The sequence below is a fragment of the Callithrix jacchus genome, chromosome 6 (assembly GCF_049354715.1).
Source record: "Callithrix jacchus isolate 240 chromosome 6, calJac240_pri, whole genome shotgun sequence".
In the NCBI taxonomy this organism is placed as follows: Eukaryota; Metazoa; Chordata; class Mammalia; order Primates; family Cebidae; genus Callithrix; species Callithrix jacchus.
In genome coordinates, this window is record NC_133507.1 from 139,679,402 (window position 1) to 139,693,592 (window position 14,191).

General features: G+C 49.7%; 1 protein-coding gene across 48 annotated transcripts in view; it reads right to left on the bottom strand.

The window, feature by feature from the left end:
- Positions 1–14,191, bottom strand: part of TNS1 (tensin 1) — a 241,793-nt gene that overhangs the window by 79,156 nt on the left and 148,446 nt on the right. For all 48 annotated transcript variants that reach the window (XM_078328472.1, XM_078328470.1, XM_078328468.1 and 45 more), the window contains 7 exons: positions 12,816–12,899; positions 8,761–8,873; positions 8,187–8,247; positions 7,892–7,967; positions 7,193–7,322; positions 4,396–4,461; positions 2,946–3,062 (listed from right to left, as the gene is read on the bottom strand). In XM_078328472.1, coding sequence (XP_078184598.1) covers positions 2,946–3,062; positions 4,396–4,461; positions 7,193–7,322; positions 7,892–7,967; positions 8,187–8,247; positions 8,761–8,873; positions 12,816–12,899 — 647 coding nt within the window. The remainder of the gene's footprint in view (positions 1–2,945; positions 3,063–4,395; positions 4,462–7,192; positions 7,323–7,891; positions 7,968–8,186; positions 8,248–8,760; positions 8,874–12,815; positions 12,900–14,191) is intronic.

Genomic DNA, 14,191 nt, shown 5'->3' on the forward strand with positions numbered 1-14,191 from the left:
TTGTCTGTCCACAGGTGAGAGTATTGGCTAGAGAGGTCCTAGGCTCAGTGAGACCCAGGTACTGCCATCAACCAGATGCCCAGAGCAGGCCCCTAGGACGTCAGCCAACCCAGGACAGCACGGTGGGCAGTGCGGTGGCTTGAAACCTAAATCTTTTCTTGACGGGCTTAGCAACCTGGGGCAGGTTACTTAACCCCTCTGTGCTACAGCTTCCCCATCCAGACATAATAACAGCCACAGAATCACTGGAAGCATCAGATGAAATGGTAACTACCAAGTTCTTGGTGCCAGGTCTGATGCGTGGTAAGCCCAGGCCTTCTCCCTTAGCCATGTCTGCAGGTGCCTGACACGCTGGCCACATTGATGTATCAGGGACTCCTGAGGAAATACGGCACGTAGCTGCTCCTCAGGTTGTGCTGCCCTCAAGGGGCTGAAAATGATTTGGTAACTGAATCCCCATTTCACAGCAAGACAAACTGAGGCCCCAGGGGAAGGTATCTTGTCAAGGGGTTTTAAGCCAGGTAGTTTGTCTGCAGAGGCCGCATTCTTAAACACATACTAAACTGTCTCTCATGAAGGCTGCCACAGGCAGGGAGAAGGGACAGAGGGCTGGCAAGGGAAGGTCCTTGCCGCCTCTCCTGCCCCCTTGCCCTTCCTTTTTTCCCTTCTAATCTATTCCCTCAGGCAGAGGGATGGAACCAGCAGGATCTTTTGGCCAGTTAAAGGTCAGCTCGTCCTGCAAGTACAGAGGGGCCCTGTCTGAAGGCTGAGAAGCTGGCCCTCTGCCGAGAGGGGGAGCCGCTCTCGGCTCTGCTGTCCCTAGGCCACCTCCCACTCTGACTACTCTGACCGTCTGCTCTTCTTCCTTCCCCCACAGCCAACTACATCCTAAGCCCCATCTTTCCCACAATTCCTCCTCACCCTTAATTATTTTACCTTTTATTTGCCTGGCACTTTATAGTTTACTAAATGTTTTAACATTTATCATTGCATTGACTCTGCACCAAGGAGAGATGGAGAGACAGTAAAAATTCTTTCCAATTGCCAAGTGTTCTTGTTAAAAATGCAAACATCCCCAGCACAATGGCCAATTAGGCTGGCAGCCACTGAGACCTCAGAACAAATTCACTCCAGCCTCCGCTTTCTGCTTGGCCACTCAGCACAAGGGGATGGGGGAGTGCTTTTCCGGAGCAGCCTAGGGGGTCGGAGGGACCTGGTGGGGTGTCTTGGCCAATCCAAGGGTACTGAGCCCCTGGGGAAGGAAAAACACCACAGGAAGGGGTTAGGAACCGCAGCAGGTGTGAGGACAGGCCATCCAACCACTTTACAACATTAAACGTAAAAAATGTGCTCTCAGCAAGTCCCCAGATTGTAATCCAACCACCCTCCCTCATCCCACCTCTCTCTGAAACCTTGTGCTCATTCTGGTGCCCCTAAGGTCAGAGGGGAAATCTTTATTCAAGAAAAGGCCCAGCCAGGCTCAATGGCTCACGCCTATAATCCTAGCACTTTGGGAGACCAAGGCAGGCGGATCATGAGGTCAAGAACTCAAGACCATCCTGGCCAACCTGGTGAAACTCCATATCTACTAAAAATACAAAAAAATAGCTGGGTGTGGTGGCACACGCCTATAGTTCCAGCTGCTCAGGAAGCTGAGGCAGGAGAATCACTTGCACCCAGGAGGCGGAGATTGCAGTGAGGTGAGATCACGTCATTGCACTCCAGCCTGGCAACAGAGCAAGACTCCATCTCAAAAAAAAAGAAAAGGTCCAAAGACTTTCAGAGAGGAGTCAACAAATTCAAAACCATGAGGAAGGAGACAGGAGACAGGGTGGTGCAGAGGAAAGAGGGCAGGGGGAGGCCCCCAGGCCTGCCTGTCTCTAACCCAGCTCTGCCAGGAGCCCCAGGATGGCACAGCCCCACCAAGGACTGGCTTCAGCTGAGAGGAGAAGCCCAGATGCTGGGTGCTGTCATCCTTGAAAGGGCTTTTCTGGGTCATGGGGGTAAATCAGGAGGTTCTGCCTCTGGTGGGGTCTCAGTTACCCCAACCGAACATAGATGGGAGATGGGCCAGACCATCCTGAAGGTCCTCCCAGCTCCAACATTCTGCGGTCCTACTACCAACTCAGGAAAAGAAGCTTGTGGCCAAACCCCAGACTGGGCACCTCAAGACTTCCTGAGCTCTAGGCATGCTCACTTTCAGAGCCCACCCCACATCTCCTTACACATATGCAAATAAACCACATAAATAAATAGAACACACATAGAACTCTCAAGAGAAGACCTGAGTTGCAGCTGACCATTTGACATAATGTTAGGTTTGTAGCTAAATCAAACATGTATTAATTTCAATTCTGCTGCTTTCTTTTCAAATTTCAGGGCCTATCAGTTTGTTCCCAGCTCTCAAACGTTTGTGTTGGCTGTGGATGAAAGCTTGTAGGCCCTAGATCCTGTGTCTCTATTCCTAGTGCTCTGACCCCAGAGAAGTCAGGCAGCAAGCCTAAAGAAACCCAACAGTGGGTTTAATGCACATGTAACAAATGCTGTTTTTGCCGCGCAGCGGTGGGTATCTCAAGCTCCACTAAAGACCACATACTCCAAGGAGCCTTCCCAGACCACTCCAGCTCTCAAAATCCCTCCCCTGCCAATCCCAGAGAACTCACTGTCCACGAAACCGATTTGGCTGCAGCAATAAACTTCCATGATAACCCCCTGGTGGCCATGTTGCCGTACTCTTTGGCTCTATCCCCGTTTTAATATTTAATACATTCATATATGTGCCATATCGTCCCCCAGTGAACTATGAGCTCTCCGACATGCCTCTGACTTCCCCTCTGCCTCCTCTCAAACCCAGATCTCTTGACAGCAGACCAAGAGAAGCAAGGTCATGTGTGCAGAGGCTGTGCAGTCTGGAGAGGGGCTGGGAGCCACTGGGTCCCACCTACCCTCCATGCCGTCATCTCGATGCCCACTGAAGTTGTCATAAGAGTCCCAGCGGATGAGGGGATCGGAGGTGTTATAGTCCACAGACACGCTAGGCCCATTCTCCAGGTGCTCCATACCTAAAAGGGATGGGAAAGGCAGGGGCAGGCAGAGAGACAGTGTGGAGAGGGAAAAGAGATCAGCAGCTGGAAAAACAGAGAAAGCCCACAAGTTCCCCAAAGAATGCTCCCTGAGGGACTTCTCGTTTTCTTGGGCATGGCCGGCGGGACCAGTGGCTTAAGCTGGACGGAGAACTGGGAGTCTAGTTTCTTACATTCTTGAAAAGGCTCATGCCAGGTCATAGGGGTAAATCAGGACAGGCACTGAAGAATGAAGACCCCCTAGAAGAAAGCGGGGAGGACCCCTGGCTGGGTGTCTGCCTCTTTCTCTTCTGTGTCCCCAGGGCTCCTGAGGCAGTGCCAAGAGACTAGAAAGTCTGCCCCTGGAGTCAGACGCTGGGGGTGGGGGACAGGCTGGTTATGAGCTACATGGGGTCAAGGACAGCAGGGAAATCACAGCCCTGACATTGAAAGGGCATAGACCCTCCAAAAGGTCCTCCCAGGCATAGCCCTGCCCCACTCTTAAAATTCCCTCCACTCTGGACAGAAACCTAGGGGGCACGGCAGAGTCTCCTAGCCACCTGCAGAAAACCCAGCTCGACATTAGGACAAATACCTAATGCATGCAGAGTTTAAACCCTAGATGACTGGTTGATAGGTGCAGCAAACCACCATGGCACGTGTATACCCATGTAACAAACCTGCACATTCAGCAGATGTATTCCAGAACTTTAAGTAAAATTTAAAAATAAGTAAATAAATGTTTTTTAAACCCAGCTCAAAGACAGTACAGCGGCCAGTCAAGCCTTTCAGGGTGAGTTCCCTTCCTGGCTTGGCAGTCCTTTCCGTAGTCCATCCAGGGTCTCTCCGCCCATAACCTAACTTCATCTCCTTTCATTCCATTCTCAAATAAGATGGTGAACAACTGGTCTCCACTTATAACCAGTCTGGAGGCTTAAAGGTTATTATTAAACTGGCCTTCAGGTTGAATCACCTCAGTTCTCATAAATACTCATCTATCCAGCACCTTTGAGTGCCCCCTCCCCGCCAGCCACACCCTCCATCTACTGTGGCCCTCAGTCTCTGAATATAACAGGCTGATGACCTAAGGGAACCAGAACAGTTTATCCAGCCCAGCGCCTCTCTGTCTGCTTTTTTATTTTTATTATCCAGAGATTAAGCCACTGGTTCATGTTTAGCTAGGGGTCCACTCTGAAACCCAGATCCTTTACTGATGGCCTGCCTCTCAAAGATAAGTTGATCGTTGTGGAACAGACCGGGGGTGGGAGGGTGGTGGGGACAGGGTCAGGATACAGAGAAGGAGTGAGAGAATGAATTCTAACTTGGCTTATACCTTGAATTTTCTCTGGTCCGTAAGAAAATACAAACTCCACTTTGCCATATTCTGGAAATCGATCATCTGAAAAAAGAGAAGGAAAAACAAAAATGGGCAAAAAGTCCCAAAAAGGATTCCATAAAAAGTTTTCTTCTAGAAAAAGTTAAAATACCACATATGTACACGGTTAATAATATAATAATCATCAAAGCATATTTATATTTTTACATATATACATGAAATTATATCTATACAATGAAATTAAATCTCCTGCTCACTCTAGCCCCTGTCCTACTTGCCTGAGGTAATGAGGTAACTGCTTCTGACCATTTACATTTCTTTTCTACCAGCAATTTACCTCTAAGAGTCTAAATAACAGCCATTATTTCTATGCCACTATTTCTAGGTACCAAGTTTATTTTATTTTATTTATGTATTTATTTATTTATTTTGAGATGGAGTCTCACTCACTCTGTCACCCAGGCTGGAGTGTATATTTATATTTTTCAGACAGGGTCTTGCTCTGTTGCCCTAGATGGAGTACAGTGGTGCAATCACAGCTCACTGCAGCCTCAATCTCCCAAGCTGAAATGATCCTCCCATCTCTGCCTCCAGAGTAACTGGCACTACAGGTGCAAGCCACCACGCCCAGCTCATTTTTGTATTTTTTTATAGAGCCAGAGTTTTGCTGTATTGCCAAGGCTGGTCTTGAACCCCTGGGCTCAAGCAATCCACCTGCCTCAGCCCCCCAAAGTGCCAGGACTACAGGCATGAGCTACCACGGCCAGCCAGACATCAGTTTTAAATAGCCTCTATTGATTGACCACTATGAATATGAACAATTTGGTTCACTTATACCACTACCCCCACTTCCTTTCTTCTTTAATCTGATTATTGTTTTTATTTATTCTATGGATTATCTTTGAACCCTTAAATAAGATGGTTAAGCCTCTATTTTCCTTTTTTTAGAGACCATGTCTCACTCTGTCGCCCACGCAGTGGTGCAATCACAGCTCACTGCAGCCTTGAACTCTTGGGCTCAAGTGATCCTCCTGCCTCAGGCCCTGGAATCACTTGGATGACAGGCACAGACAACCACACCTAGCTAACTTTTTTTTATTTTTTGTAGAGACGGGATCTCACTATGCTTACCAGGCTAGCCTTAAACTCCTGGCCTCAAGCAATCCTTCTGCCTTGGCCTCCCAAAGAGCTGGGATTACAGGTATGAACCACCATGCCTGTCATTCCTCTATGTATTGATCTATTTTCAGTGGTGTCTCCTGATTCACACTACGAAGGAGGAGGAAATCTGTGACCCTCCCTTCTCTCAACTTCTGCCCAACCCCTTATTTATTTGATCAGGTATGCCTTCATTTGTCCTTGTTAAGACTATTATCATTTACATTCTGTACTGTAATTATGATAGCATCTTCTGGCTCCAGTGCAAGGAGAGTTCATTAAAGAAACACCCTTCTACATGAGCCAGACTACACTGAGGAGACCTGGACCCTCCTCCATGCCCCAGGTCCCGTATTTCTCTGGCTGAGCCCACTCTGGACACAGATCATTGCCTGCTGCTTGTAGGAAAAGCAGTTACAGCAAGGATGGCATCTGCTCCGTGGGACACCTATCATGCCCGTGCATATCTCCATCACTGCAGGCATCGCTTCATAGCACCATGTTTGCATGTCTCTCAGTGAGGAAACTGTGAACTCCCTGAGGGTAGGCCTGACTTCTTTCTGTTCATATCTATAAAGTCTAGCACATGCCCAACACATATAGACACACAAGTGATGCTTGGTGGGTGGGTGAATGAATGGATGGATGGATGGATGGATGGATGGATGGATGGATCTAGCACATGACCAACACACAAGTGATGCTTGGTGGGTGGGTGCGTGGGTGGATGGATGAATAGATAGATTAATAGATGAATGAAGGAATGGATTAATGGATGGATGAATGGGTAGATGGGTGGGTGGGTGGATGGATGGACAGATGGATGGGTGGATAGATGAATGAATATATGGCTAGATGGATAGATGAAGGAAGGGATGGATTAATGAATGGATGAATAGATAGACGGGTGGGTGGGTGGATGGATGGATGGATGGATGGATGGATGGATGGATGGATGGATATAAGGACAGACTGGTAGATGGACAGACAGATGGGTAAATAAATGTGCATTTATATGTCCCAGGCATGAAGGTAATACGTATACAACTTCCAATGAATAAAAGAAAGAAGTAAAAAGAAAACACCAAACCTTTCCCAACCTCCTCTTCTTTTCTCAGAAAATGGTTCCCCCGCACTGCTGCCACAGCCCTTCACTATTGCTCTTCTGTCCTGCAGGGTAATTATCCCCTGCTAGTCTGCCTCCCAACTCAAGATATTTGAGCGCTGCCAAGGCAGAGACCATGTCATGTTTTACTTTGAATCCCTGGCACTTGGCTCAGATCCTAGCACAAAGCAGATGCCCAATGAATGTCGAAAAAAAATCATTGTCAATAGGACATGTGACAAACTGGGAGGACAAGATGAAGGGAAGACAGGGAAAGTCATAGAAGGCTAGAAGATATAAAATAGCCCAAGGACTGGAAAGAATTACCTCCACTTCTGCTATGGAATTCCGAGGCCATCCCAACATCAACTCTGTCCCAAGTCTCTCTCAACTCTCTCCCACCATCACCCTGAGACTAGGCAGACCAAGTGGCTCAGAAAAGATGGTCCCCATACCCACCATATCCTCTCAAACTGAGCTCCTCTCCCTACCACAGGGGTGCCCACCCCAAGCCCCACTCAAGGAGCCCACCTTTGAAAGCATCATCAAGGTCCTCCTTCCCAAAGACAACCCCCAGGTCGTGGATGGCACAGGTGTGGAACTGCACACGGAAGATGACGTCTCGAGCTGGGCTTCGGAACTTCTTGTGGTAGCACTTCAGCTGGGTGGGAAGATGGGCAGAGCCAGTCAGGGGCCTGAGGCTGGGAGGTCAGGTCCCAGGGAGCCTCCTTATCAGCTCCACTGACTGAGCCCCCGAGGCTCACCCCAAACCCAGTGAGGGAGAGCTCATCAGCACCAAACAGGATCTCAGAGTTCTGTGGGGAAACATCTAGAACAGCAGGGAATTGGAGGCCAGTCTTGGCCTTTGGGGACAAAAATGTCCTCCCAAGAAGTTACTGCATACAACTCAGAGTGCAAAAAAGTAAGATGGATTTAGGAAGGACTGAAGTTAGAATTCAGAGAGTCATTGTCGCCAATCAGAAGCCAGGAGGCAACAGCTCACACTGAGTGCTATTTCCCTGGAGATGCTCCAGAACAATAGCTAAGCCCAGAGTAAGAGACATGAACTGTGTGAGACTGGAAGGTGTTGCAAGAGCCCTGAGAGCCTGTGGTTCCAGGCCTGGCAGCCCAGGAGGAGTAGCTGTCTTGAGGCAGGAAGGGAGTAAGAAGAGAAAAGAAGCGAGAAAAAATAAACAAGGATAGGGCTTTAGACAGAGGGACAGCACTCACCAAGATGTCTCCCTTCAAGAGCAATCCTGGCTCAATGGTAATGCAGACGCTGGTCTGGCTGTCTCCTGGGATGTTGCTAAGGGAGAGAGGCAAGCAGAAAAAGAGGGCTGCTGGAGGGGAGATGAGGGAGGGGTGTTTTCTCCCTACTGCCCCTATGCCACAGGGTTAGTGGGAAACCTCGATACTGTCCTTTCATGCCTCTTGAGAAAACTCTCTCCTCTCCCCACCCTCCTGCCCTGGTCCTTAGCCCTGGGCCTTGAGCATCCCTGGCCTCTTATTCCCATGTAATACTTACTAGATGCCAGACGTGTATACAGGTTGCATGGCCTGGTAGATGCGGAGAAACGGCCGACATCCTATAAGGGTAGGGTGGGTGTTAGCTAAGACAGCAGAAACTGACAGGCAGGAGGGGGAGAGGTGAGAGTAAAGGGAGAAAGAGAGAAAGGAAGGATGAATGGTTGGATGGGTAGATGGACGGGTGGGTAGGTGGGTGGGTGGATGGATGGATGGATGGATAGGGGAAGGAGAGGTAGAAGGGGAAGGAGGAAAAGAGGAAAGAGAAAAAGAGGAAGCAGAAAGGGGAAGAAATACCAACTTTTCACTTGTAAAGCAATTTAAATTATAAAAACATTGCCCATCCAATATCATTGGCCAGCAGGCACTGCAAATATCAAATCCATTTTGCAAATGAATAGATTGGGGCTTAGAAAAGTTCAGGAAGCAAAGCACTTGAGAGTCCAGTGAGAGCCTTACGACTCTGCAGCTCTTGCACTGTTTGTTACTATCCACGGTTGCCTCTTAGATGAGAAGATGGAAGATGAGAGAGAGGAGTTGGCAGGAGTGGAGGACAGAGGGCTCAAGGTAGATACCTCCTTTAGACTCAAAGTTGGGGATGCCATGCATGATCACGTGGTGTAGAAACAAGGGCTTGTTGTTCATTTTGATGGAGCCGGAGAGCAGGCCGCTGAAGTAATGCACGTACCTGTGAGGGTGGGAGAAGCAGCTTCAGGGAGAGAGGTCTGTGCTGACGCAGTCATCCCTGTTCTCTCTTCTCCAAGAACATTGCCCTAGGCTGCTCACCGACTGTATCCTCTCCCTAACCAACATGATCCCCTCCCCAGACAGGCCTCCCTCCCAGATCTGCCTGCCTGCTGGGAGCCCCAGGTAGGAAGAGAGCAGGGATACCAGACCTATAGCTGGGCCAAGCCAAACATCCCACTTGGAGTTTGCTACCGCCCTCTGGTGGTCAACATGAACATCTCTTTCCTGCTTCACTCCCAGCCCAAGAATCTTCTGCTGGACCAAAATTTCCACCCACATCCCTGACAAGCTTCATTTAGCTGCACAAGGCAGACCCAACCACCAAGCAGCTAATGAGAAAACACACAAAGCTCAAACCAAGCTTGCGCTTATACTCACAGCCCCAGTTCTGCCCACAGATCCAGCAGCCACAAGTGATAGTCTAGCAAATAGTGAGCAAGACTTTAATAAACGTAGTTTTTCACTTTCTCTATATCACACTAAAGTACCTGAAGTCCCTCTGTATCCTTGAGTTTATTTGGTATTTGAGGTAACTAGCTTCTAATAAGTATTCCTATCTCGAGGGTCAACATCACTCAATTCTTTAACAAAGATCTGCTGGAAGAATGGAAGGACTAGCTCACACCCTCTCCTTCTAGACAGAGAGGATAAATAAAGTCCAAAAAGGGCCACTGCACTCCAGAGACACACAGCAAGAACACACAAAGCTGGGAGTGGATGGTGAGAGCAGGAAAGAAATCTGGGCTCCAATATATCTACCCAATAAACTAGAGATCAGTCCTTCTGTGTCAATTGGTCAGCACTTTCCCTTTTCTGATTGGCCAGGGAATACCAAGCTGAGGCAGAATGTATTCTGATGCTCTGCAGAAGCCAATAGCAGCTCTTTGAGGAGGGTGGAACTGGAGCCCACATGACCATGATAAGACCCCCTCCTGTCTCTTGGCTCCTTGGCCCCCCTCCAGGCCTGTGGGCCTCTGTCCTTGGGCTCGGGTGGGGCCTCTTCAGACTACTCAAGCAAGATAATCTGATGGGCAGCACCCGCTCCTATTCAGGCCCCTGTCCAGCCCCCTGCCCCATTACTCAAGCCGGAAACCTGGAATAGCGGTTCCTATCAGATCTCTGGATCACGCCAACAGGATGTGTCTGTGTTCTGGGGACAATGAGTCCGGGGGCGGGTAACAATGAATGAGAGAGCTACAGGCAAAGCCGTTCCCTCTCTTTCCCTGCCCTCCTCTCCTCCATCTGCTTCATTCCCTGCAAGTGACACTGACAAGAAGGCAGGAAAACGGCAACAAATGCATAGTAAATCCACAGTTGCATTTTCACATCTGGGCTCAGAGAGGTGACCTACCCACAAGCAGAGGCAGCGTCGGATAGGAGACAGGCAGACACTGGTAGTGTACACACCCACAGAGACACGCCCCCAACTGCATGCTATGCAAGCACATATTGAACATTAGGTGATATGGTTTGGCCGCATCCCCACCCAAATCTCATCTTGACGTGTAGCTCCCATAGTTTCCTCACGTTGTGGGAGGGATCCAGCAGGAGATACCTGAATCATGGAGGCAATTTCCCCCATACTGTTCTCGTGGTAGTGAATAAGTCTCATAAGATCTGATGGTTTATAAGGGGAAACCCCTTTTACTTGGCTCTCCCTCTTCTCTTGTCTGCTGCCATGTGAGACATGCCTTTCACCTTCTGCCATGATTATGAGACCTCCCCAGCCACGCGGAACTGTGAGTGCATTAAACCTCTTTCTTTTGTAAATTGCCCAGTCTCAGGTATGTCTTTATCAGCAGAATGAAAATGGACTAATACACCAGGGAATCCCCAGATAATCCTATTCCTGAGAGGTGACACTGATCTCCAGCCTCCAGGCCTTCACTGCTCAGCCTCAGAGATGCGACTCTCTGCCCATTCTCTCCAAACCACACTGTGCCATTGGAACAGCATCCTTCTCTCTTAGTAACCTTATCCTTCAAGGTCGAAGGCCACACCATGATCAGGGTCAGCAGACACACATGGCAAGCCAGAGACTGAGAAGGCAGTGCTTGACCAATTGTTCTTTCTTCCCTGGGAAGACTCTCATTGATCCACGTCTGCTGTCTGGGGCCTAGCCAGAATTGTCTGCACATAAAGACATCCCATGTCTGATTGCTGACTCTGAGGCTGACTAGCAACTGTTTTGTGCTAACTGTAAGATGCTGAATTGCCTGAAGACTCACTCACTTCTTGGGCTTCCCATTATAAGGGCGGGGATAGCCCCCACCGGGATAGCACAGTTCCTGCCAGTCAAGCAAGGTGGGGTGATGCAGTATATGTTGGGACCCTCAGCATGGTGGGGCTGGAGAGCTCCAGGATCTGCAGCTCTAGGCCCTTGTTGGCCCAGTCAGTGTGTTCAGGGGCTAGAAAGGCAAACAGGATGCTTTGGCCTCCAGGCCCTTGTACTCGGTGCTATTCCCTCTGTATCCTTCACCCCAGGCCTTCCCTTGGAGGCTTTCTTCTCCCCACCCAGATATCACGTTACAGGTCACCTTCTCAGAAGGCCCTTCCCTTTGAATCAGCCCTCTTGCCATCCCCACCACTCTCTAGCCCTAGCCCTTATGGTTTGCTTTTTTCTTCGCAGCTCTCATGGCTATCTAGATTGCTTCCTTGTGTGCATCTACTAGGAGCTGAGCTCCATAAACCCTTGCCTGGCAGATTCAGTACCATGTCTCCAGTGGGCAGAATGGCACTGACATTACAGCAGGTGGCCGGCCCATGACCCCTAGCAGCAAACAGAGCTACCGTCCAGGTCTCCAGCTCAGGCTTGGGTTTCCCACCACCCTGGCTGCAGCCTCTCCTTAAGACCACCTGTCCCTGATGCTGCCTGTGCCTTCCCATGGATATCATTGAGCAACATGTCACACACAGAGCAAGATCCCTCAGGACAGGGGGGTCACACAACCGGGGGGCACTGCCCTAGCCCAGGCATTGCCAGGGCTTCACGTACTTTCCAGTTCTGCCACTACTCGCTATAGACCGTGGCCATGCCCCCTGCCTTGGCCCAGCTTCTCATCTGCTAAATGGGATGCCTAGATTGTCACATGATAGCTCACCATGATTCCAGTTTAGGCTCAAATTCACCTCCTCTATGAGGTGTTCCCTGACCATCCCCATTAAAAGAGCCCCGTTCCTCTCCTATGAGTTTTCATGTCTGCAGCGCCCTATTCTCTTTGTTTTCTAGCCTCGTCACTATCTGACATTATCTTGTTTGTATGGTTATTTGTTTCATGTCCATCTCTCATTAGATATCAGCTCACCAAGGGAAAGGACTCTGTCCTGTTCGCCTAGATAACTCAGCGCTTGGAGCCATAGTAGATGATATGAATTTTGCTGAATGAATAAATCTATCCCTGCCCTGCTTTCTGCCTGGGCTATTGTGAGACTCCAATGAGATCATGTGGTTGAAAGCTCTCAGTAAAACTATCTAAACTCTCCCAACAGAAGGTGACCCTTATCATGAGTCTCTGACCTCCCACAGCAGGAGGCAGTGACGCAGTCTCCTGTAGACTCATCCAAGCACTGAAGCAATCCTGCCTCCAGAACAGCACACGCCTTCCTATACCAGCACCTTCTTATCCCCAGACCGATGCTTCCCCACAACTGTTGCACTGCTCCCTAGCACAGGCCTCAGAGCCAACTGCCATGCCAACCTGGGGGCACACACCACAGGCTGGCTCCCAGGCTCTCCTGTGTGCCTGAGCTCACACCACTACAGGCTGGCATCTGAAAACATGCACTGGCACATCCCCACCTAGGCACAACTATCCCATCCCTTTGGGTACCCAAGTCTAGTCCCATATGACTGCACACATACATGCGAGCCCCAGAGACCCACCTTCTTTGGGATGGCTGGCCAATGGGCACGATCTTATCCTCATAGAACCGTTTCATCGCAAACCGGTCCAGAGCCTGGTCCGCACTGCAGGGAGAGACAGATGGTCAAAAGAGGCAACTCCTGTGTCCAAGAGCCCCTTGTTTTCCCCAACCCTGCTCCCTCAGACCTGCAGAGCCCTCCAGCCAGCCCTTGTCCTAGAGGGCAGACAAGCCTCTTCCCCCTACCGTCCTGTGCTGAAAAGTTTTCAGGAAAAGAGTGCTTCAGCATCTGTCCATCCTGTGCAGGGCAGCACTCAGCCCAGGGCTTTAAAGCTCAGCAGCCTGGGAGCCCATCTCCGGACTACCACTTATGAGCCCCGTGTCCTGGCACAACTTCCGGAATCTCTCTGAACTTCATTCTCCTCACAAATGAGGGTGAGAATTGCCCCCTTCCTCAAAAGTGACTATGGAGATGAAGCAAGGGAACATCCATAAAGAGCTTGGCACATGTGGCACACAGTAGGGATACAGGAGTGCAGCAGGGGTGCAGCCTCATCTTTGCACATCATTAAGCAAAGATAACACTGGGTTGCTCAAAGTCCTAAAACTACAGCAGGCCTTCCACAGAATATTCTACCCATCCTCACAGAGCACTCAGAGAAATTGCTTTGAAATGAAAAGATCACAAGGCTCCAGTGACTTCCCATCACCCTTAGAGCAAACTCCAAAGTCCTCAGTGAGGCCACGAGGCTCCATGGCTCTGCCATCTCCCAGCTTCCCTTCCTCTTCCTCTTCCCCCGCTTGCTCATCTTCAAACACCCCAGCCCCTCGCATTCCCATCCTTCCTCTTCTCTCAGTGTGAAGGACTCATCCTGCAGGCTTGACATGACTCAGCCCTTCCCATCCTGGTCATTCAGGTCTCTGCTCCAGTGTTGCCTTGTCAAGAGGCCTTCTTGGACCACGTGCCTCCTCACCACTGCCCTTCTCGAGTCCCTTTATTCTTTCATGATAATCATCACCTGCTGTTACTAAGGCATTTGTTTACGTGTTTAATGCCCATGAAGGCAGTGGCCTGGCTTTGCCCTCTGCTGCATTCCCAGCACCTAGAACAGAGCCTGGCACAGTGGTTGTCCAATATTTATTGGTCCTTCCTTCCTTCCTTCCTTCCTTCCTTCCTTCCTTCCTTCCTTCCTTCCTTCTTCCTTCTTTCCGTCCCTCCTTCCTTCCCTCCCTCCCTCCTTCCTTCCTTTCTTTCTTTCCTTTTTTTGAGACAGAGTTTCCCTCTGTCACCCAGGCTAGAGTACAGTGGCACGATCTCAGCACACTGCAACCTCTGCCTGCCAGGTTCAAGGGATTCTCCTGCCTCAGCTTCCTGAGTAGCCAGGATTATAGGCACCC